The sequence below is a fragment of the Mastigoproctus giganteus genome, chromosome 14 (genome assembly GCF_048544385.1).
Source record: "Mastigoproctus giganteus isolate SK-2022 chromosome 14, ASM4854438v1, whole genome shotgun sequence".
Taxonomy (NCBI): Eukaryota; Metazoa; Arthropoda; class Arachnida; order Uropygi; family Thelyphonidae; genus Mastigoproctus; species Mastigoproctus giganteus.
The window spans coordinates 97,713,019-97,739,408 of NC_143588.1; the positions used below are offsets into that span (position 1 = coordinate 97,713,019).

A 26,390-nucleotide genomic window follows, 5' to 3' on the forward strand; every position below is an offset into this window, starting at 1 on the left:
ATATTTGGTTCTTAGAAAGGCTTTTGATACTGTTGCACATGGAAGACTGCTGCACAAATTGGAGCCATGTGGCATTGGAGGCAAATTGCTGCTATGGATAAAGGGATGGTTGAGGGGGAGAAGACAGAGTGATAATCAATGGACACTGCTCATCGTGGACTAATGTTATTAGTGGAGTTCCTCATGGTCCATTGTTGTTTTCTGTTATTTATAAATGATATTGATGATGGTATATCAAGCTTAATGTCCAAGTTTGCAGATGATACAAAGATTGGCAGGGCTGTTAAGGAATCTACTGATGCTATGCTGCTGCAACAGGATCTGTAAAGATTGAGCAGATGGGCTGAGAGGTGGCAAATGAAGTTTAACATTGACAAATGTAAAGTACTACATATGGGAAACAGTAACCCCAGAGCAACGTATCAACTCTTTGGTACTACACTGACAGTGGTAGAGAATGAAAAGGACCTGGGGGTAATGGTGTAGGCAGATATGAAGTTCTCTGAGCAGTGCAGATGGGCTGCAAGAGTAGCTCATGGTGTCTTGTCAATGATATACAGGAATTTTTCTAGCAGGGATAAGGAGGTGATTATTCCCTTGTATACAATGGTCAGGCCACACCTTGAGTACTGTATATAAGTCTGGTGGCCTCATTTCAAGAAGGATGTAGAGCTGCTGGAACGAGTATAGGGAAGGGCAACAAGATTAGTGAATGGAACAAAGGGTTGCTCTTACGAAGAAAGGCTTAAGTTTTGCAAATTACAGTGTATGGAGACTAGGCACCGGCGAGGTGATCTGATAGAGGTGTATAAAGCCTTGAATGGTTTGAGCATGCTCAATGCCGATGGGATTCTTCCTCTTGCTCAGAATAATCACCGGAGAGGGCATAAATTCAGAGTGAGGAAAGACAGATGTAGGATAGATGTGCTGAAATTTGCCTTTAGCCAGCGGGTAGTTGGTTGGTGGAACAGACTTCCGTCCCTTGTTGTGGAAGTTGATAGCCTAAATAAATTTAAGGCTCAGTTGAACAGGTATTTTGAACAAATGGAGGGGTGAAATGGAAGTGATTTTTTTTTTTTTTGGCCGATGCTGCATAAGTTTGCTTTCTTGCATCATATGCCTCTACTAATGCGAATGCTACATGCACTGAAATAGTATCCTTCTTAGTTTCATTGGTAATATTGGGTTCATGCAACCTACTTAACAGGAGTTAAATATACTTGTGATGGCGCCTCCGTAGCGAGGTGGGAAGAAGCAGCAGTGTGTAACGCACGCTTCTTGATTAGACCGGGGTTCGATCCCGTCACCACCAAATACGGGGATGCGGAAAGATCAGGGAATGATCACCGCATATTCCCGGAGCAATATGGCCTTAGTTGCTAATGCTCCTAAAAACCAAATAACAAACAAATATACTTGTGACGTAAGTTACATTTCCACCCAGAAGATTTCTTCCAATACGCTGCATAGCACTGATAATTGGTACAGAAACTATTCCATGTTATGTGAAACCATTCTAATTGTGGTATAATTATAATGTGTTTTAATTAGTACAATTATAATGTGTTATAATTATAATGCGTACCAGAGAAACAGTCTATAAACAATTTTCACTTGATTGCCAATTAAAAGGATTCGAAATTAAAAAAAAGTTGCAAAAATTTTATTAATGAAAATGTAACATCATGAGAGATTAGAAAAGAGCTTTAAAAAAGTGGTTGGTTATTTAGGTATTTCAATAATGAAGTCTGGTGAAGCTGTCTCTTCTTTTTAATGGCGTACAAGTTCTTTGTAGCATCGAACCCCATCTTGTAAAATTTGCCATATCTTGATGCTACATTCAACATTCAGATCTCCATTTATAATTGCTTCGCAGGCCATGTCTACATAGCCTGCGAGGCGATTATAAATTTCCACTTGATAGTTTTTCCACCAAAAAACTTCCTCTAGTTCTTCTGTTGAAAATTCTTTTGGTGGCACTTCAGAATTGTTTTCCTCTTCTCCATATGAAGTTTGCTCGTCAATTTCAAGGAGAGCTGCATCATCTAAGTCACTTGCTAGCCAGTCAGTGCAGTCACATACATTGGCAGTGTCCAAAGTTTTGAATCCCAAGTCTTTTCCAATCTTCACAATGTCTTCGGTAATTATCTGAACTTGCCATTCAAAATCAGTGAAATCATTTACCAAATGGGGCAAAACATGCTGCCAAACAGAATTCATGTTGTTGGCAGTGATTTCTAGCCAAGATACAGATATATTTTTGATCGTATTTTAAGGGGTAAAAAATAAATTGTGAAATGAAAAGTTTGAAAAGCTATCATGTTGTCTCATAAGGATGGAATTAAGAATACTGAACACTGTTGCATGTTGCAGCTGACTGCCTGAGGGGAGTTATTGTCACATGTGCATGGTAGACAATAGAGTTGGCACTGCAGCATATATGTACCGTATGGCTATGACAATGCAGCATATATGTGTAGTACCTGTCTAGGCTATCGAATGGGTTTTAATATGTACAGTAAATTTTTGACTTAAACTTAATTGAAAACTGTGTTATAGTGAAACCCGTGCTGTTTGAAGCCATACTAAGCTAGGTATTGCTGTACATCTGTTCATCCCTCAATACAAGGTTGCTAATACAGGCTACCTACTGCCTGTTGACAGAACCAAATAGTTCTAAAATCACAGCAGTGCCTTGAGTTTTCAATGGTAAGAGAGTCACTTACTGGGTGATGTTATCCATTTAAAAAAGATATTGGTTACTTTATATTGCCTATGTAGACAAATGTAGTTCTTTCTAAATAGGGCTCCTCCATAACCAGGTGGGCAGGAGCAGCAGTGTGTAGCACATGCTTCTTGATTAGACCGGGGTTCGAGCTCACGACTACCAAATACGGAGGATGCGGAAAGGTCAGGGAATGACCACTGCATATCCCCGGAACAATATGGCCTTAGTTGCTAATGCTCCTAAAAACCAAAATAACAACAACTTTCTAAATAGCCCAATCATTTTCAGTGTCACTGGAGGGACAACAGCGTTCCCAGACAGTTGACAGTAAAATCTAATGCAGAGTACTATTATTTTATACAACTATTTCGATTCAAGATACATTTTGCTCTAATTTTTTTTTTAATATATAATACATATTCAAGCTTAAAATCTTTTGAGAAATCCTGTTTTTTTGACATATCCCAAGAAATCCTGTTTTTTTGACATGTTTTTTTGACATGAACTTATGTTTGGTTAATGCTTTTCAAAAAGATACATTATTTTAGCAAGCTACAACATTTAACCCCAGGGGCTCACATCTGATGAGGGGGGGTGACATCCAGACTGGATGTCATCATTCTTCTCTTTCATGGTGATTCCCTTCTACTTCTGACTCTTGTTTTCTCTCTCTCTCTCTCTCTCTCAGAGTAATTCAGAAATTTTTTTTTTGGCTGGTGCAGCCCTTGCACCATTTGGCTAATAATAATAATAATAATTTTGTGACTCTGTATAAAAATATATGTCATTCAATACAACTCCAGAAAAGGAGTTAAGGGAACTCAAGACTTAGGAAAGAAATGACTTTGGTTTCTTATGATCACATATTTTTTTAATATAACAACATACATAACTATAAAGTTAAGAAGCTGAGACTGCCTGTTTATGGTTCTCCAATTTGCTGACAAACTCTCATTTTATTCTCTTTGCAACAATTCATCTGTATTGTATCTTTTAATTTAATTAATTTATTTAATTTTAATTTATTTTTTATTTTATTAAAACAGAACATTCACTACAGAGCATCCAATTGCAGTGCATGTGTAACAGAATGAAAATAATTATAGCAGTAACAAAAACAATAATGAATATAATAATAAATTAGGAACTTTTTTGGTCCATTTCTGTGATATTTGTAAGAAAATCCTGTATTTCTTCAAAACATCTGGTTTCTTTATAGACGAGGCTCATTTTCACCTCTATGATTGCACTAACAAACAGAATATAGAATATGGACCACAGAAAACCTCATTAATGGAGGTACCATCGTAGTTGCAAAAATGCAGTGTGACACTGTTTCAGCTATAGGAATTGTTGGTCCCATTTTTCTCACCAATCAGTGAAATCTAAATGTTATTGAGAAGTCCTTGAAGTGACTTCCTGTTTCTCCGAAACATCTGTTCTCAGTATGAGGAAATGTTCTTCCAACAGATGGGGCTTGACTTCATACAGCAATATAACTTTGGTTGCCCTAGTTAGCATTTTAGAAATCATGTTATCTCAAATTGCTTCCTTGGATGTTTTTACTAAAGGCAGCCTTAGCCACCATATTCTTCCAGTCTCAAACCTAGTGATTAACTTTTTATGAGAAAGAAACAGTCCCCATAGAAGAACTGAAAGAAGAAATTGCTTCTACTATCATTAGAATCACTACTGATGTTGGAGGGGGGGTGACAAATACAGAAATGTTCATGAGCTGCACAACATTTCATTCTTGAGGACTCACAGGTCGTGTTAGTGTGTCCACAATATACCAATGATATTACCAAGAGAGATATTTTTAATATTTTCATATGTTTACCTATGCACAATTTTTTTAATTTTTGACACCTATGAATATTCATAAATTGTTATTGTAGTGTATCTAATTTAAGTATGATTAATTTCATATTTAATCCTGTTAAATGTTTTTTTAAGCTTATTTTTTAAGATTTTTTTTTTTTTTTTGGAGGGCACAATGTTCACTTTACTGTTCAAGCCGTGTGACTCTGAGTAGTGTCAGATACAGTGTTTTAAAGAATATGTTCATTCATTTCACATATTCATATGTTGGCTTAAATTTTATTTGGATAGGTCATAGGGTAATTATATTTTTGAAAAAAAAACAAATAATAAATATTGGTTGCCCCATAAGCTATTTTTTATTGACATTATTAATTCGGTTTAATTAATGGTAAACCGAAGTCTTTTTTGATTGATCCAGTACATGAAACCATAAACTTGCATAAGACTGCCAAATGCCGTGGAATTGCTCTTGTTGTTGTTGTTTGGTTTTTAGGAACATTAGCAACTAAGGCCATATTGCTCCAGTGATATCCGGTGGTCATTTCCTGACCTTTCCACATCCTCCGTATTTGGTGGTCACGGGCTCAAACCCCGGTCTAATCAAGAAGCGTGTGCTATGCACTGCTGCTCCTGCCACCTGGCTACGGAGGTGCCAGAATTGCTCTTGCATATAAGCCAAATGAATGTTTATATGGGTCTTAATGAATGCCCAACCCACCAAAATAAAAAATTTAGCAAGGAATCCTGATAGTTTATTGCTGAAACTCTTTAATAATGAAAAACTTTAATAATGAAACTCTTTCTGGAAAATGTATTTAGATTATTAAGTCAAAGTAAATGCCCTCTAGATTACTCATATCTCCTCAGTGTGTAATACATAAACAATATTATATTTATGAGAGAAAAGGGACTGGTTCCTGTATAAATTGCTATATATAGACAGCATTGTTCTCTGTGTATAAAATACATTGTGGCAATTTATGTAGCAGTTGTAATTTGGAAATATGGCTAACCTTTCTTGGATTCTAGAAAGATCTATTCAGTTTTTTTTTTTTATATATATATATATATATATATATATATATATATATATATATATATATATATTATAACATCCAAATTTATATTTCCACTTATTCTACTTTCATTTTTCTGTTTAGGTCATTTGAAATGGAGACAACAGATGAGAAAAATGACTCTAGTAGTAGTGATATCCCTGCAGCAGGTACAACAGAATTGAAAGAAGAACAGGTCTCAATTCAAGAAACTAGTCATAATTTAAATATCGAGACAAACACATCACTGTCATCAACATGTTCTGTGGATGCCAAAACAGATAATTTGCCAGATGATCATTCTAATGACTCTGTGACAGTATTACAAAATGAAACTGTAGAGAATGTGAATATTGAAAATTCTGTAGATGTTCCCGTCGTTCAAGATAGTCAAGAATTAATTGAGGTAGCTTGTGTGGATGTAGAAACTGGTGAACAAATTACTAACAATTCAGAAACAACTGATGAAGCTAAAGAAGTTGTAGAGGGCACTTCTGATGAGCTAGTAGAAAGTTCTGGAGCTACTGAAACTACAACTCCGGAACCTGAAGTAGTGAGTCCTGATACACACAGTTCACCATCTACATCTGTAGAACCGCAGCAGTCATCATTTTATCATATTAAGTGGATTAATTGGAAAAATCAGAAGACACCCATTATAACTCAGGTTTGTAAATAACTTTATTAAATTTTTAACGTTTTCCTGACTTGCTATATGTTTACAATGTAGAAGTCTTAAGTCAAATATTATGAAGAGATGCCCATATAGTTGAGCATTGCTTTAATCCCTATCAAGGCCATTTGCACTCCATGCTCGTGGACTTTCCTTTCACAACTAGCACCTCTATTTGTAGTTAATTCTTTGATAAACTGTTCTGTTATTCATTTCTTGGTAATTAGCATTAGTAGTGGCATACATTGCAAGAAGGCAAGCATCAGCCAAAAAAAAAAACCTTCCACTTCATCTATCCATTTTTTCCAAAAGTTTGTCAAGTTCTTCCTTGAATTTATTTAAGCTGTTAACTTTCACGGTGACAGATAGAAGTTTGTTCCAGCAATCAGCCACTCACTGGCTAAAGGCAAATTTCTGCACATCTATTCTGCAGCTGTCTTTCCTCAATTTGAATTTATTCCCCCTCAAGTGAGTAATCTGAGCAACAGAAAGAATCCCATCAGCATTCAGCTTGCTCAAACCATCCAAAGCCTTAAACACCTCAATGAGATCACCTCACAGGTGCCTAGTCTCCAGGACTGAAGCCTTTCTTGGCAAGCACACACCCCCCTTTGTTCCTCTTACCGATCTTGTTGCCCTTCTCTGTACTCATTTCATCAGCTCTACATCCTTCCTAAATCCTCCAGAGGCTTCCAGACCAGTATGCAGTATTCACCTTATCCCTGCTAGCAAAATTCCTCTATATTATTGACAAAACCCCATGAGCTGACCTGGCAGCCTCTCTGTACTGCTCAGAGAAGTTCATATCTGACAGCACAATTACCTCCAGGTCTTTTTCTTTCTCCACTACCCTGAGTGTAGTGGAGAATACAGTACTGAGAGTACAACACAGTTGGTACGTTACTCTGGGGTTACTGCTACCCATATGCAGTACTTTGCATTTGTCAATGTTAAGCTTCAGTTGTTACTTCTCGGTGCATCGGCTTAACTTTTCTAGATTCTGTTGCAGTAGCATACTGTCATTAACAACCCCTTGCCAACCTTTGTATCATCTGCAAACTTGGATATTAAGCCTGATATACCGTCATCAATATCATTGATAAATATAGAAAACAACAACAGGCCCAACACCAAGCTCTGGGGGACTCCACTAATAACATTAGTCCATGAGGAGCAGTGTCCATTGATTACCACTCTGTCTTCTTCCACTCAACCATCCCTTTATACATAGCAGCAACTTGCCCTTAAGGTCACACTGCTCCAATTTGTACAGCAGTCTTTTATGTGCAACAGTATCAAAAGCTTTCCTGAAATCCTAGTATAGATATAAAAATTATTTTTTGCATCCAGTTCCTTTGTGACCACATCATAGTATCCAATCAAATTGGTCAGACAAGATTTTCCCTTAACAAACCCATGCTTGTCTGAACTATAACTGCAGTCCTGTCTAGATGATCCTGCATTACTTTTTCTTTAACCAGTGACTCCATTATTTTCCCTGGAGGCACCTCCGTAGTTAGGTGGGCAGGAGCAGCAGTGCGTAGCATACGCTTCTTGATTGGACCGGGGTTCGGGCCCGTGACCACCAAATACGAAGGGTGCGGAAAGGTCAGGAAATGACCACCGCATATCCCCGGAGCAATATGGCCTTAGTTGCTAATGCTCCTAAAAACCAAAATAACAACAACAACAATTTTCCCTGGAACAGAAGTTAAACTAACAGTTCTGTAATTGTGTCATTCTTGGTTCCCCCTTTGTGAATTGGTGATATACATTTGCACTTCTCCAGTCCATGGGACCTCCTCTGAATCCAAGGATGCTCTCATAATTATGGCTAAGGGTTTCTTTACTTTCTTTGCTGTCTCACTTAATGTAATTGATCGATCCCATCCACCCCAAGTGCCTTTATTATGTTTAACTTCAACAATTTCTCTTCTACCTACCTCTCAGTTATTACAAAATCATTTAGTTCCCTCTTAGAGTTTGATAAAATTTTGGCTTCTACTACCCTATAGAATTTTGAGAATTTCTCATTTATGAATGTAGATTCAAAATATTTATTCAATTTGTCAGTTACCCAAGAAGGATCATCAACAGTCGAACCATTGATGTCAAATAGACCAATTTGATTCATTCCCTTGCTTCTAGAGTTTACATAAGTTAAGCAGTCTTTGCTGTTTTTCTTTCCTAAAATAAGGCCTCCAGACCAGTATGCAGTATTCACGGACACCTTGAATACTGCATTTAGGCCTAAACTTTGAACAGTATTTCTTAGTTGGTATGAAAAGCCTGGTAGCTTCCATGATTGATTCCTTGAATGCATTTAGAATTTGCTGTTAATGACATCATCATCAGTTGGTTCCATTATATAGAATTTAAAAACTGTCTGAGACCACTGTAGCCACTGTTACGAAAGTAGAAGCCCTTTCCTTTACCCATGATTGTAGTTGCATTTTTGAGTAAATCCCACATCAGTACATTGATCACTGCCACCTGGTGGTTCCTAATACATGAATAATCATTGCTGATAATCAAATTAAGAGTATTACTCCCTCTAGTTTCTTCTCAAACATGCTGCTGTAGAAAACAGTCATCCAATAAATCCACAAGTCTTTTTAGTGTGTGGGTGACCAATCCACAAGTTTCAGTCAATATCCGGAGAGTTAAAATCGCTCATTATTAACACATTCTGATTTACTGGCCTACTTGATTTCTTTACAGTTGTTCATTGTACTCATCAGTGTCATTAGGCCTATAAGACACTCCTACTCTCATTTTTGCTTTACCCTGGAAATTTTTGCTTTACCCGTGCTTATGTCACAACAAACTGACTCAGCATTGCACTGTCCATCTATTGCAACTGGATGCGCTTCCTTAGATTTTATTTTTCTTAACTAGCAGCATAACCCCTCCTCCCTTCCTGTCCTGTCTATCCTTTCTGTATACATTGTACTCCCCATATTCCAATTCTGTACTGCTTATATCTGTCTGACACCATGTCTCTGATATCCCAACAATATCCACCTTTGCTATACTATATTTACTATACTCCTAGCATTGGTGTATACATTCACCTGTTCTTACTCTTAGTTACCCTAACTGACTATAGTACAGCCCATGTATTTACTTGTTTCATGATGAATCCCAGCAGTCCTTGAAATCCTTGGCACCTTGCTTTCCAGACTGCTGCTCATTCCAATAGAATCAGTGCAAGAATCACTGTCACCTCTGCCTGCGGCTAGTGTTGATCTATTAGTCTGTATATCCACCCCTTCCCCAAAGCTAGCAGTTTTCTGACCCACTTAACACTGACTATAGCATCAGCAAATATTCTTACACCCTTTCTATTTAAGTGTATCCCATTCCGTTCCTGTAGAAGCAGTCTCACCTGTTAACAAGCACAGACCACGCTGAGAAAAATTCTATCCCATGAGTCTTGCACAATCTCTCCAAGGCTGAATTGATTGACAAGACTCAATATATACTCCCTCCTATCGTTTCTGGGCAGAAATGCAGACACTTTCAAATTTAACCCTAACTTGCGACTTTTTCAACATTGACCTGTACTGTTAAGTAATTCTGCAGATTTCCTACTCTTAATGTCATTAGTGCTAACATGTACAACAATGTCACCTTTTGTTCCTGTTAAAAAATGATATCTGCTGTTCAACGTCATCGACTTTTGGCTCTGGCTGGCACACCCTGATCCTGTTTCACCTATACTTAATACTTATGAACTGTTGCTGAGTAGAAGTGGAGTGCATAAGTGGATGTGTATCAGTAAGGGCAAATAGCCTTGACAGCTCAACAGATTTACTCCCTACTGTAGTTCTCATAATGAAACTCCTGAGTGGGGGAGGTGTAGTGATGCATTTAGTCTCTAATGAAATAACTCTTTTATTGTGTATTCATCATTCATTGTTTCCTAAATTTTAATTTCATAAGAGCAGTGCTTTTTTTGTAAAAAAAAAATAGGTGCCAGTACTCATTCTTTGCTATCAGGAAAAATTGAAAATTAAAAGGATATGAAAAGTACTCTAATTTTTTTTTTTTCCCTGATATTGTTACTTTAGTAGTAATGTTTTTAGAATAAGAACAACAAATCAAGTATATTAACACAGTTTATTAAGCATAAATTTATTATTCAAGTATATAAAAAAATAAGTAAAATGTGAGTAAAATAAGTAAAAATAATCTCATAATAAAGTTTTTGGAGAATATTCCAAATTTTTATTAAGTTCTCATCTGACGTGCTATGCCGACTTCTTTTCCTCCTCTTTGTGTGTCGGTTGCTGAATGACGTTTCTGAAGCAGCCATGAATCGACATATTTTGCTGGATCGAAGCGGGTTAGCGGTGGCCCCACAGTTTTAAGAAACTGCTTTTGTCATCAAAAGCGCTGGTTGGGCTGGCGATTAGATTCATTTGTTCACAAAACCCTTGTTCGCATTCACTTGGTGAAATTGGTATTGTACTCAGAGCGTTCATCAAATGTTTCAATTCTTCTGAAACCTTCTTACCAATTAGGTATCCACGAATTGCATTTAACTCTAATTGACAATTTTCTAACTTCATTTTCACCAAATGCCAACAATTCATATTTAGAAAGATTAATACTTTCGTTGTCCTCGTTGCCCTTCTCTCGTCATTGGTATTGTCACTAGTTCTTAAATTTGAATTTTTTTTTTTGTTTTTTTTTTTTTTTGAAACTATCCAAAATATCGGTGTCATTCGGATATTCAGGTGCTGTGACCATGTAAACAGAGATAGGGAAAATTTCGGAAAAATGTGGATAACACACTTCCGCAAAACAACAGCTGATTATTTGTTGGGGTACAAGAAAATCACTTTTTTAATTCTCGAATGGGGCACTTAAAATTGATTCACAGAGGTGTCCAACCTACAGCCTGCGAGGAAAGTGAACTAAAACAGCATTTTAAATTTTGTTAATTATCAAAAAAAATTCTCATTAAATGTTTTGTTCAGTAAATGTAATTGTGTATTGTACTTAATAAAAATTTTCGAATATTTTCAATTTTACTTTTACATGCAACAAGATATCGAAAATATAACACACTAAAGAAATCTAACTTTGAATTTTTTTGAATATGGCCTCTGTACGGGAAAAGGTTGGACACCACTGCAGTAGATGGTGGGCCAGAGCAGTAGATGGTGGGTATCCCAATGGCTCACCCCTTGATCTGCTCACTCTTGACCAGTGCAACTTCTCCGTATGTGGGACAGGTGGTCGGATAGCTTTTACCAGGAACCACTAAGTTGTAGAATGCTAATCCCTTTAGCTATCTTAATTTGCACAGCAGCACTAATTGCCTGAAGGCCAGAAAAGTGAACAGGGTGTACCGAGTTAATTCTCTCCTAATCTGTTTGCTATATGAAAATTTTCTTCGCTTAACGGAAACTTATTTTAAATGTAACTTCCAAGGGGAATTCAAAATAATTAAATAGAGGTCTGACTGAGTAATTTGGAATTATAAAAATGGTTATACAGTTTTATACAGAAAAATATTAATGGGTTCTTAACAACAGTAAAAAATGCAAATTTAGTTAAATAATTTTAAGCTTATTTAAATAGTAGGTAAACATGTAAAAAAAATTTACGGAATATTACAAATTTCGAAGTGCATTGCATCCAAATGTCACACGTCACTGTTAATAAAGGTGCCGGTATGATGTACCATTGCATACTGCCCCAAAAAAAGCACTGCATAAGAGTATAGATTTTAATAGTGTGTTCCTGTCAATCAGAATGGGTTCGGAACTAAAAAATGAATTGGAATCACTGCTTCTTTTACTTCCAGTATGGCTGTTGTTTCCTTGGAGGATAAAGAATGACATTCAGCAATAATTAGTTGATAGATACACTGTAAATCACATTGAAAGGTTGAATGTATTTTGTTTTAACTAAAATAATATTAAGATATATTCAAAGTGTATATATCTGCTGAAGTTGGTTGTCTGTGTGCCATGCAGAGATATCTGCACCTTGAAAAAAAATTCCTTGGGGACTAAGGAGATAAAAGATGCTTTTTCTTCAACACCCCACTCAAGAATAATAATTAATTTTTAGGAATAATCTTTTGGAGAATTTCTCTACTCACTGCTTAGGAATCTTCTGCTATCTGGTATGATTTTAATGTATAAACTGCCTATTGTTGAAATTTTAGAAGGGATACAAGCTTTAAGCTCAAAATAAATGGAGTGAGTGACAGATGTCAGCATAAATAAGAAACGATTAAGGTGTGTATCAATTCAGATTTTTTTTTTACTTGAAAATATGATGAACATAAATATGAAGTTTGGCCTCCATGAACAAGCAACAAAACATTATGGTAGGGAATTAGTGGTGTGAATGTAATTTTCGTGAACTAGTGCTGTGCTTTTTGACATGGACACCTGTCCATGGTGAGGAGCTGTTCTAATGAACTGATGCTGCTGGGCTACCAGATTAACATCACTGGGAACTAATGCTAATACTTTGGTTACAAAGTAATTGGAATCCAGGTGGTTGAAGGACCCAGCCCTAATACACCACTTTAGCCTGTGATTCGACAGCAGGTCCCAGACTAGCCTGACTGGGATCACTTAGTGGGTGGTTCTTACTGCTAGAGTCAACTGCATATCAGTAAGTATCCTTCCCATTGGTCCTGGGACAGGATCAAAACTTATTCAAAATGTGGGTATGATGCTGTAAGGAAACTTGGCATTCCATTTGCATATGCAGTACCTGCTAGGTCGTGAGTGGGCATCCCTTTGTAGGGCTCTGTGGTGGATAAGGTAATTAGAGCATCAGAAATTTTTATTTTACTCCTAAGAATAATCTCAATCCATCTTCTTCTGGGGCCTACCTAACCGATCAGATAAAAGTGATAACACCAATTCAGAAAGGCCCAGAACAAATGATATGACGTTATTGACACCACTTTTTTTCTCGTTCTCCATTCCACCAGAGAGCAGAAAATTGGGAAAATGTTCCTTCTTCACCAAGAAAGGATTAGAAAGGTTGGCAGATCCCAAAAATTTGTGAGAAAGCTATGTTGTGGAGATCTTTTAGTGGAAACCTTGTGTGCCAAACATGCCCAACAAATTTTGAAAGCCACATCCATAGAGAGAATGCCTGTCACTCTAGCCCACCCCCCATAAAACTGAACTCTTCACATGGTGTTATATCAGAGTGAGATCTTCATATGAAAGAGCTCCGAATTGAAAGAGCAAGGTGTGATGGCTATCAAATGAATATCAATGCACTAGGACAGGAATCTTGTTCTTACTCAAGTTCTCATTCTTACATTCAGCACTACACAGCCTCCAAATTCCGTCAAAGGCAGGCTACTTAAACTATGTAAGGGTATACATTCCAGATCCACTGGGGTGTTTTAAGTGTCAAAAGTATGGTCACTCTCAAAAAGCCTGTCGTGGCATGTCATGGCACAATCACTCTGGTGATGAGGCCACTAGAACAGGAGCATCACAGCAGGTATTGAGACCATGCAGCTACTGCTTCCGATGCTGCACCATTAGTGTGACATGCAGAGGCCGGATGTAGCTGAGTGATCAAGCGTGAGAGTGCAGTAGAACACACTCTTTGAGTGGATTGTGGTTCAAGCCCATGATTGCTAAATATGATTAACAATTGTATTTATGATTTATTGTAAACTCCTCTGAACTGATGGTCATGCCGAAGTATAAACTAGAACTCTGCCTGTGCTCAATGTGGTACCAAAGACCATGAGAGCAAGAGATGCTCAGCTTCAAAGCCAATTTGTACAAATTGTCAAGGAGGCTACCCTGTATATTCTGGAGCATGCCAGCAGTGGTAGGAAGTAAATTCAAAAACTGTAAACAGCTGGATATCTCTTATCAAGAGGCCAGAAAACACATTCAGCCCATAAATAGCAGCAAGCAGTCATATGTCCAGAAAGTTTCTGGGAAGTGTACACCACAAAACAAACAGAGATGAACATACCGCCATCAGAATCATTTACTCCTCTTGCCTGCCATTTACTGAGTTTGCTGAAACCAATTCAAAAGAGCCAATCAGCTGCCACACCTATTATCCATACCTCCTACACTACCACCACTGAAAAAAGTGAGTGAGAAGGAGAAGCAGTCAAAACCACTCCAATCTCAGCCACAGGAACAAATGGATGTAGAGGAGGAGGTGGCGACAAAAGACTCAGTTTTTGTGTAGGAGGAAATGGACACAGGACAGCATCAATTTTTCCCCAATAAAAAGATGAATCCATGACTGAGAAAAACAAGCCCTCAGCAAATGGAAAGCCAACCAACAGAACCAGAAAATCTAAATAATGGCCACATTCAAATTCTTACAATGGAATTACTGTGCATTCCAGTGAAATAGTGATGATGTCAAGGTCCTCTTGTGTAAGCATGAGCCAACCTGCTTTTGCTAATAGAAGATTTCTTTAAAGGCAAATGACGACCTTTACTTTTGTAACTTTTCAATTATTCACAAAGACAGCTGGGAATGGAGTAGCCATTCTTGTGTATAACCATACCCCTTTTTTTAAAGCTATGCCACTTACCATTAATTTAGAGGCCGTGGCAGTTCATGTAACAGTAGGTTTTCTCTAACTGTTTTCTCCATCTGTTTTCCATCTGGGAATGACATCTCCCAGGCTGACCGTGATGATCTCATTAAGTAATTTCTGTTCCCTTTTCTATTTCTAGGGGATTTTAATGGACATAATACTGTGAGGTAGTGCTGACATCACCAGAAGGGGTTGTACTGTTGAACCTGTATGCCCCTTCTCTTCTCCCTGTGTGTACATGGGAGGTTGAAGAAAACCTCTTCCCCGTAATATCTACTCTTTGCAAAGGGAGACTTTGAAGATACAATGGTAGATGAATCATGCTGACTGGAATGCCTTTAAACACAGTTTCCAACATATCCAAAACCATGGTGGAATGCAAAATGCATAGCAGCAAGGAAGGCTCAAAACAAGGTGTGGGGGATATCCTCATCATTATCCCAACACACATAATCTAATAGCCTTCAAATGTGCATGCACCAAAGCATGTTACGGTAGATGTCAGAGTTAAAATGAATCTTGGATCCACTTCATATCTTCCATCACCCAGGTGGCGACACCTAAGTTTGTCTGGAAAAAAGTCTAGAAAATGAAGGGCAGATGCACATCGCACCCTTCATTGATCCTAGAACATAATAGATGTGCAATTGCAAACACTCTAGGGGAGACATTTCTAAAGTGTTTACCAAAACATCTTATCCATCTGTCTCTGCCCCTCAAACAAAAAGCTGAAAAGTAGCATTTAAAGATGTCTTCAAATAACTGTGAGGCATAGAACCAGCCTTCCACAGATTGTGAAATGAAAGCAACACTGTCTCTAGCCCAGGCAAGTGCCTTTGGGCCAGATGACATTCATTGTGAGATGATCAAACATCCTTCATCTGAATCTGTGGATTGGCTGCTCTATCTGTACAACAGAATCTGTCTTGAAGGCCAATTTCTGCCCTGCTGGCATAAGGTGATCATGCTACCTTCCCCAAGCCAGGAAAGGATACAGAATACCAAATAATTATCATCCTATAGCTCTGACAAGTTGCTTGTGCAGGATCCTGGAAAAGATAATTAATGCCTGCCTCATATGGTATTTAGAAGCAAATTACCTCTTTTCCAGAATACAAGGTTTTCCTTTGAAAGTGTGGCTTCCAAAGAAAAACATATCAACACTCAACCATTTAATAAGACTGGAAACATCTGTTCAAGATGTTTTCCTTAAACATGAGAACTTTGTGCTGATTTTCTTTGATATGGAAAGGAAAAAATCATATGACGTGACTTGGAGATTTGGAATTTTAAAAGATATCCATAATCTTGGTCTTTGGGGGTCATCCAGCATTTTTTATTAAAAATTTTTTGTCAAACCCCTCATTCCAAGTTTGTGTGGAAGATCCGTTCTTTCTCGACTTGTCAAGAGGTGGGGGGGGGGAGTTCTCCAAGGGTCATTTCTAAGTGTTATGCTTTTTGTTATCAAAGTTAATTCTATTACTGAACAATTTTCTCTCAGTCACTTAATATGAGGGTTGTTGAAAGGAAATTGCAACAAGCCATTTGCCATTTCACCTCCTTGGCAGTGGCTAATGTTTTCAGGTTGCAAATGGAACCTTCCTAAAGCTCTGACAAAACATCATTCTGGTAGCGCCCAAGACAAAATCCTTGGGGCTTGTAATTGATAGGTTGACATTCCTACTATATATCCATCAGTTGTGGACGAAATGCACAAGGGAACTGAATCTCCTACGTGCCATTTCATCTAACAATTGGGGAATAGACCACTGTGCTTTAATCTGCCTCTATCACACACTTGTCCAATCTAAATTAGATAATGGGTCCCAACCATATTCATCTGCTAGAAACTATGTACTCCAATGGCTAGACCTAGTTAACCATCTGCATTGCTTCTGGATCATTTAGAACAACCCCCCTGTTCATAGTTTATACATTGAATCAACTGAACTACTTCTGTTGCTTTGACAAAAGCAGTTGTTGTTAAAATATGTTTATAAACTGAAATTCATGCCAGAACACCCTACGTGGACATCTGTTTTTGAACCACAATGGGAAAATCTATAACAGCCGTCCTTTCCTTATTCATATCCAAGAGCTGCTCAGAGATCTTAACATTGTGGTAGACAACATTGCCCAGTCACCAAAGCAACTCCTTTCACCCTGGCATGCTCAATTTCCACTGTTCAACTTCACTATTAATAATGGGAGACAGGCCAGCACTTCACCATCTGTCTACCTACAAATCTGTGCTGCTCATTGATCTGCTTACTCTGATTTCCTACCTGTCTTCACTGATGGCTTGCCAGATAGTACAGTATCAAAGAAGATTCCCCACGAGTGTAGTAAAAACAGTGTAGAGTTGTACTATAGAGCTAGCCCTGGACCATATTAAAACTAATAATTATCAAAGGTGCATGGTATATACAGATTCTTTAAGTGCATTACAGGCTTTATCAGTAATGTGATCTAATCCTCATCCAGTCCTGTCCAGGATTCAGCAGAAGTTATATTATCTTTACGAATCTACATATGACATCCACTTCTGCTTGATTCCAAGCCACATTGGGATCAGGGTAATGATCTGGCAGATGCTGTGGCCAGATCAACACAATCCCAGAGGAACTGCAGCCTACTAGTCCCTTATACAGACTATAGGCAGGTAATAAGAAATATGTTACACCCCCCAGTGACAATAATCATAGCACAGATAGGTCACAAACAAGTTGTATTAGATTAAGCCTGTAATCCAAACAGTGCAATCTAGTCTGTGTAGGAACTCTAGAGAGGAATTTGTTCTCAATCACATCTGCATGGGACATTGTCATCTTATATATTCTTTTTTTGCCAAGAGCAGATGACCCTCCTGTACGTGAGGACTGCAACACCATTTTAACCATTAGACATTTTAACTGAATGCCCACATTTTAGACATGAACAACATATATCTTTTACCGATTTTGGCCATCTGACTGATTCCTATACATTCAGCCAGATACTATTTGACAATGACCATGTGTTGGCTGTTTTTAACTATTTAAAATTAATTCACTTGTTTAATTATATTTAAAATATACTCTTTTATTATATACACTTTTAATACTTCATGTCGTTTATACCTTTTTTGACGATTTCCTATTCTTATATAGCTTAAAATTCTTTTTTTGACAAAGTGACCAATTTTTATGGGTCACTGCAATATTTTGTTGTGTTTTTATCTTTTACCATTCTTTTAACTGCTCTTTATTCATTTACTGTTGTTGATGCATTATAGCCTATGTTGCTGATGCACCAATAAACTCCAAACCAAACTTTGTGCTGTGATATGAACAGTTGAATAACAGTGGTTAGTAGAAGTCGTTGAGTGGCCCATCATATCCCAAATGAATTTGATGGGTAACAGCTCTGATGAATGCGCTGGCCAAGGAAGCATGTCCACATCACATAGGCACTGTTATGATATGAGAGCCATTTGGGTAGGCATTGACCTGGAAAATAGTGTTAGGGACGGAGTGTAGAAAGCGTAGAAACACTGAACTTAGGATGGTTTCAACATAATGCCTTGTCATTGTTTATTATAAACACATGCAGTATATACACAAATGGAGGGCAAATATATATATCATACTCAGCAGCAACTTGCGTACATGCAAGACCAACTCTAGTCACTCATGCATGTATTGTAATTGCTACAGCACCAGCAGAAAAGATTTGGCACTTGAAGTAATACACCATTTAAAAAAAAAAAAAAACTGAGCTTCCTAAAATACAAACTTTGAAATGAAAATTTTTAAATGTGAAGATGGAGCATTGAAAGGAATGTCTTAATATAATGAAATGCATAAAATTTTTTAGGGGTCCCAGGTTATTTTATAGTCAGAGAGATCAGATTTTGTATCAAGAGGTTGGAGAATAAGTAATATTCTTGAATGTGTAGATGGAGGTATTAGCAATATAATTTAATAAACTTGTATTTAATAAAATTTTTAATAAAAAAAAAACAGTTATTCTTATAGTACAAGAATAACTTTTTTTATTCTCCTGATGGTTCAATAATATGTTAGTATTATTGAGATATTTATTCTTTAGGATAATGAAAATCACAAGTGTAATTATCTGTATATTTTTACTATGCATTAGCTTCATTTGCCCTGTAAACTTCAATAAAAGTTGTGGAATTATATTTATGATTGAGAAGTTAAAAATTGTACACATTTTTGTATATTCATGTCTTCATTTTGCACCTTTGAGGACTCATTAGTCCCACCACTGAGGGGGGGACTAAAGATTCCTCAAATGGTATTATGGCCAAAAGTTGGCCATACCATTTGTATGAAAGATGTAGTTGAGAGAGATTCTACAGGCAGGTCATGGTCTTTCACTAGCTATCTGCAATGCATTCATGTTACAATTCCACCCTTTCTCATCAACAAATTGTTGCTCTAGAAAATGCATTGCTTACATAAGCTGTTTTTATAATGAATTATATGGCTGAAAGCTATAACAGAATGAGAGAGAACAGGGCAGCTAGCAAATGACTTTCAACCTCTAGAATTTCTCTCCATTATAGCAGCCTTGATGAACTTGCAGATTATGGTATTGTCTCTAATGTGAGCCTAGGTCCAAACCTTTGTGATCAACTTTCAAGCTGCAATCATTCAACCAATGACAGAAATTGAATATGTATGTATACAATTTTCAAATTTTTCAATCCTTGCATTGAAATATAATCATGTAACCTTTACTGTCCTCCATGGCAGCTCAGTTGGCACAATACATCACTGCCTGCTACTCATTTGGACAGGTCTGGTTTGATTCCCATCTGTAACTAGAGGAATTCTTTTAGACTTGTTTACACAACATGCAAATTGGCTTGTGAACACATGTACAGACAAAAGATACATGGCATGTATTAGGATTGGTCACCAGACATGGAGGCAAGTGGGGCTAAGTGGGAGATGATTACGAAAGAAAGCACAATTGCTTTCACATTTGCAGTTTTGAAGTAATCACATCATGTCAAACTTAATTGTTGAAATGTATAAAGCAGATACATTTCACAGTTGAAAATAGACAACTTTTATTATTTGGTTAACTTTTAAGTTTTTCTTCTACATACTTCTTTACTGCTTACTTACATTCAATACATTATTCATAGTTCAGTGTGTTCCCTAATCAAGGCTGCCTGTTATCTGATGAGAGACCTGCACTCCTGAAACAGCTCTCATGATGTTATTTTTAATCATTAAGCAAATGACAAATTAGCTTGTTTGGTGATGGCATTTGTTTAGCATAAGCATTAGTAGGGGCATATGATGAAAGAAAGCAAGCTTTTACAGCATCAGGCAAAAAAAAAAACTTCCCATTTCACCCAGCCATTCACTCCAAAAGTTTGTCTAGTTCTGCCTTCAATTTATTTAAGTTGTCAACTTCCACAACCACAGATGGAAATTTGTTCCAGCAATCAACCATGTGCTGGCTAAAAGGCATATTTCTGCACATCTATTCATAAATTCAAATTGTCTTTCCTCAGTTTGAATTTATGCCCCCTCAGGTGTGTAATCTGAAGCAAGAGGAAGAATCCCATCAGCACTGAGCTTGCTCAATCCATTCAAGGCCTTATACACTCAATCAGATCACCCTGCAGGTGCCTAGTCTCCTGAACCTGCAATTTGCAGAACTTAAGCCTTTCTTGGTAAGAGCACCCTTTGTTACACTCACCAGTCTCGTTGCCCTTCTCTGTACTTGTTCCAGCAGCTCTACATTTTTCTTAAAATGAGGCCTCCAGACCTGTATGCAGTACTCAAGGTGTGGCCTAACCATTGATTGCCTTATATAAGGGAATGATTATCTCCTTATCCCTGCTAGCAAAATTCCTGTATGTCATTGACAACCCATGGCAAGACCTCTTGCAGCCCGTCTGCATTGCTCAGAAAACTTCACATTTGACTGAACAATTATCACCAGGTCTTTTTCATTCTCCACTTCTCTGAGTGTAGTACTGCACAGTTGGTATGTTACTCTGGGGTACTGCTACCCATATGCAGTACTTTGCATTTGTCAATGTTAAACTTCAGTTGCCACCTCTCAACCCATTTGCTCAACTTTCTAGATCCTATTGCAGTAGCGTACTGTCATTAACAACCCTACCCACCTTTGTATTGTTTAAAAGATGTTAGCAGCATAGGGCAGCTCATAGATAATGGCATTGTCTTAATGTGAACATAAACTAAGCCTTGATGGTTGACTACTGCGAAGTCCTTCCAATAATCAGTCATTGTATGGAACTACTAGTTTGGTTCCTCCAATGATGATTGATTACTTCAGGGAAAAAGTATCTTAAAGGTGTAAATTAAATGCAGACTTGTGTAAGACTAAAATTCTGCTTAATAGTTGTCCTCTTTTTCTCTGGGTTCAGTTAGTAGGTTTTTAATTGCTGTTAAACTTGTTATATATCTAATTTGATGTTTTTAGATTTTATGCATTGTCATATCTATATAATTTTTTATTTTAAATTTAAAACTTTCACTCAGTCTATTTACATATGCACATTACTATGCAGATGTTTACAGTGAATAGAGGATTTACCCATAGAAGGTGGGTATTTTTTTAGTACTATTATTTATATATTTATTTTTTGTTACAGAATGAAAATGGTCCTTGTCCTTTAATTGCAATCACCAATGTATTAATTCTAAAAGGACGGTTAAGGTTACTTTTGAATACAGAAATTATAACTTCCCAGCAGCTAATGGAATATGTAGGTGACTGTATTGTGGAAAGTGTTCCCAAGGTAATTAAACATTTATAGTTTGTGGTCTTCGTTCTTTATTAAGACTCTTATTTGATTGCATTAGAACTTTTTAGTGCATTTAAATTAGATTAAGTATATATTTATTGATTTGCTTAATCACCTTTTAATATTTAAACTGTGAAAAAGTCTTAAGGTATAGAAGGGTCATAACATGAGGGTCACTCAAAAAGTTATCTACCTTAGTAACAAATAAACAATATACTTTATTTTATTTTTTTTAATATATGTCCCCTTGAGTAAAATACAGGTCCTCCATTTGAGAAATGGCTGGGGAAAAAAAAGTCTGTTTTTGTCTCTGAAAAAAGCCATTTACAGCTTCTTTGACATAGCTCATCATCACTCAAATTGATGCCCATACAGGTATTTCTTCATTGGGAAATAACTGGGGTCGTATCTGGGTGGTTAGGTGGTTTCAGTCCTGGAATCCACAATTTCTCAGAGCAACAATTACTTAATGGAACTTATGTACAGTTGCATTTGTCATGAAGAAGCAAGAAACATGTCAATTTCCCTCTTCTCTGTTCTTGTATAACGTACTCTTAAATTTTTGAGAAGAGTCTTTCAAAAAAGATTTGTATTCACCCAGCAGTAGTGATAAAAGGTTGAAACAGACACCATGTATTACATTTTTTCAACATAGTCACCAGACAAAATGACACATTTTTGTCACCTCTCAATACACTTCTGCAGGCCAGTTTTGTAGAAGTCCTCTGACTGTACTTCAAGCTATGACTTGGAAGCAGAAATCACTTTATCATCAGCAGCAAAATGTTTTCCATGAAGAAAGAACTTCAGGGCAGGAAAGAAGAAGAAATCCGAGGATTCAAGGTTGGGGTAATAAGCAGGATGTTGCAATATATTTATTATAAGCAGGATGTTGCAATCAGTTCCTTCTTCTGATAAGGGGTCAGACTTCTGACCCCTTATCAGAAGAAGGAACTGATTTGGAGATGCCAAGTGAATTGTGACCAGGCAGTTTATCTGTGTAATCTTTCTAGAGCAACCACTAGTTCTTTTAAGTTCCTGCATTTTCCAAAACTCTTTATTTGATAAAGCTCTTCTACCAAAAAGTTAACAACGCCTTGATGACAAAAATTTACAACTACTGCTGGTCTTTTATAACTGAATCTTTCTTGAAAACATTTATGCCACCACTTAGCACCATGGCACAGTTCTAGCCTTTTTGAAACCTGGAAAAGATCTCACTAATTTTTATAGTTACAGGCCAATCTCCCTCTCCATTTGCCTCGTTAAAATACCTAAAAAAATTATCCACAGTCAACTTGCTTTGATTGTTGAAATGCAACATCTGATGAGTAATAATCAGTATGGCTTTAGCCAGAACAGGTCTTCCTTAGATCTTATGATCAAGGCTGAGTCTGCAATTTGTAGTGTCTGTGAAAAATGAACACCTTGTTATGGTTCCCGTAGATATAGGGAAGGCATATGATACCAATCTGGCATCATACCATTCTCAGTGACCTTCATGCTTTTGGTCTATGAGATAACTTGCCTGTATTCATTAGGAAGGTTCTCCAGAGTCATTCTTTTCAAGTTTGATATCAGAACTCGCTTTCTATGACATTTTTGCAGGGAGGAGTACCACAGCAGGGGTCTGTATTGCATAAAGATCCTGAACTTTAGATGTCAAACTTTACAGTTCCAATCACTAACAATATCAGATTCTTGGGATTAATCCTTGACAGCAAGTCAGATTTCTCTGAGCACTTTAAATTTGTATGTACTACCTGTCTGAAAAAGCTGAACATGTTAAGAGCTTTGTCTGCCCTGTCTTGGAAAGCAAACTGTACATCTTTGCTGCTCTTATATAGAGCATTGATCAGATCTTGTTTGGATTATGGTGCTCCACTCTGATTCTGCCTGAACAAGTATACTGTGCTAGCTGAATCCTATACAGCACAGTGCATTGTACAAGGATTGCACTTGGTGCTTTCATGATATCTCCAAGCCATATTCTATATTTTGAAGCTCATGAGCCCCTCTGTATCTCCACTGAAAAACACTACATATTTACGTATGCAGCCAAAATAGAAAGTTGCCATCCAAATCCTATTGAGCCACACCTCTTTAATCCACCACTGCAAAATCTCCATAGAAATAAACCTAGAAAAATAAGACCAGCAAGCCTATACCTTCTTGAACTAACACAGAGTTGAAATGTTCCAATTTTCAATAAGCAACAACTAATGAATTGCTCTCAACCACCTTGGACTCCCCCTCTTCAACTGACCTACAATACTTATCTTTATCAGTGGGGAAAGAAGTTTCAATGTGAAACAACTCCATGCACGCCATATTCAGAACTATGCTAATTACTTGCCAATTTTTACTGATGGCTCCAAATCACATTCAGCCAGTGGAGTAGTGGCAGTATTTCCCTCTATTATCATTTTGGCTACCCTTCCACCTGAGTATAGCAACTTCTCAGTGGAACTACATGCAATAAAATTAGCTTTAGAAAATATGAATCTCTACCCGTCTTTAAAATACATAGTATACACTGACTCTCTCAGCTTAATTATAGCCATGCAGAATTCTTCCTACTAAGGTTCACTCTGTGTTAAACCAAATCAGGAGCCACCTGTTGTAAATTGAAGAATGTCATGAAACAGTGACCTTTCATTGGATCCCAATGAATTTGCAGATAAAGGGAATGAACTCTCTGATAGAACTGCTAAAAATCTGTTAACTTTTGATTTAACCTCTGTCCTTGTTCCAACTTTTGACTGTAATCACATTATACAAGCAGCATGCCTTGCACATGGGTTCCTGTTTCAACTTTATCAGTTGAAACAGGGACCCAAAGTTTGATATGCTAGCACCAAAACAGTGCGATGAGAAGTAGTAGTACTTGCACGGGCATTAATTGGACGCTTTACGGAAAAGTGGCCCCTCGCATTTCGCCTCCCACATTTCACCCCCAGATGATGAGCAGGTTACAAAAATGTAAATACAGTCAACTCTCGATAACTTGAATTTTTATTGAAGTCCCAGCCCCTTTAGTGGAAATTCAATGTTAAACTCTCTCGATTACTCAAACTGAACTTCCGATAACTCTAACTTTCCCGAACAAATTTTCAAAATTACATTCGTGTACAAATTGTCACGTAGCTTTTTTAAACTAATTTCTCCCCTTTTGTATGTCTTCAGGGTTCTCTTTCCATTGTGAAAGGATTAAATGGAACTGTTAATCCTTTCACAATGGAAAGAATACATACTTGACCACGAGGGCGATAGTCACGTGGTTAGTGACGGACATGGTGGGGGGGGAACAGTGACTAATCTTATAGGGGTCTTTTCAGTAACAAGTGAAACTTGTTCTGATTTGTCTAAATTCAAAAAATAAAAGTTCCTGCCTCTGGCTCCCCTCACATTTCCTGGTACAGTGGACAGCGTGCATTTGCTGTTTTCACTGCCTCATTATCGGTGGTGCATCGCTGAATGTCGCAAGCAGTGCAATATCTGCGTATTATTTTTGCATCTTGATTGATTAATCCTGTGTGCACAATGGCAAAAAGTGTTCCGTCAGTGAGAGGCAAAAGAAAATTGGTAGATGATGACAACCACATTTACGTGTTTTCAAAGAGAACTGTAGATGAACAACATGGAATCTGGGTTTGTGAAAAACGCAAAAGGCGTGTTTGGACAGAGGGTTTGGAAGGCCCAGTTGTGAAAGTCGTAACTAAACATAACCATGCAGCTCAAGCTGAGGTCAGAAGCATTGCAATTGATTGGTCAAATACGGCAACATGCAACAACCATGAACGGCCACAGCAAATTGTTGCATCAGTAATTGCAGAGGCATTGGAGTTGTCATGGCATTTCTTTCTAAAAAGGATTCACTTAAACGAACCATTTGTCATGTTCGATGCAACAATGGTACTCCTGCCTTACCGAGCAATCTCCAGAACCTAGTAATTCTACAAAATAATCAAGAAATTATTATTGATGCCAATGTACAACAGTTTTTGATGTATGATTCTCAGGATGAACTGCTCCCAGGTTGCATGCTTATTTTTTCCACTAGTAACAATCTTCAGTTATTGGCACGTAGCCAGGAGTGGTTTTCTGATGGAACTTTTAGCACAGTACCCACGCATTTTCAGCAGCTTTATACAATTCATGTGGTTCAGTTCAATGCAGTTATTCCAGTGGTCTACGTGCTTCTGCCAAACAAAACTTGTCACATATGTCAAGTTGCTTCAAGAAGTTAAAAATCTACAGCCGGGTCTCCAACCCCAGTGACTTATTACAGATTTCAAACAAAGTGCTATGCAAGCCTTCCAACAAGAATTTCCTGGTATTGTAAATACTGGTTGATCTTTTTCATCTTTCCCAAAGCATTTGGCGAAAGGTACGGTTTAAAAGCTCGATACGAACAAGACCATGAATTCGCTCGTTGGATCTGAATGATTCCGGCATTGGCATTTATTCCTCCTGCTAATGTTATTCAAGCATTTGAAGATTTAGTTGAAGCTGATGACTTCCCCATTGAAGCCGTGGTGATTGTAAACTACTTTGAAGATACATATACAGTAATACCCTGAAGTTACACGATAGGTGGGTCCGACGAAAATCGCTTAAGTCGAATTCGCGTAAGTTGGGTTACAACTTTGCATACAAATACATATAAGTTTTGTTTAATTGGGACCAAGGACTAACAAAAACACTAGTTTAGAAGAAAAATATTTAATAAAATTGCAGTT

The 26,390-nt window shown here is 37.4% G+C and overlaps 1 protein-coding gene across 3 annotated transcripts in view; it reads left to right on the top strand.

Moving 5' to 3' along the window:
• The window catches only part of LOC150075419 (ubiquitin carboxyl-terminal hydrolase MINDY-1-like), a 105,148-nt gene that overhangs the window by 12,993 nt on the left and 65,765 nt on the right, over positions 1-26,390 (top strand). For all 3 annotated transcript variants that reach the window (XR_016547919.1, XM_090389160.1, XM_090389159.1), the window contains exons 2-3: positions 5,713-6,274; positions 21,496-21,642. Coding sequence is in view for 2 of the 3 variants with exons in the window: in XM_090389160.1 (XP_090245286.1) it covers positions 5,723-6,274; positions 21,496-21,642 (699 nt within the window). In the remaining variant the exon portion in view is untranslated. The remainder of the gene's footprint in view (positions 1-5,712; positions 6,275-21,495; positions 21,643-26,390) is intronic.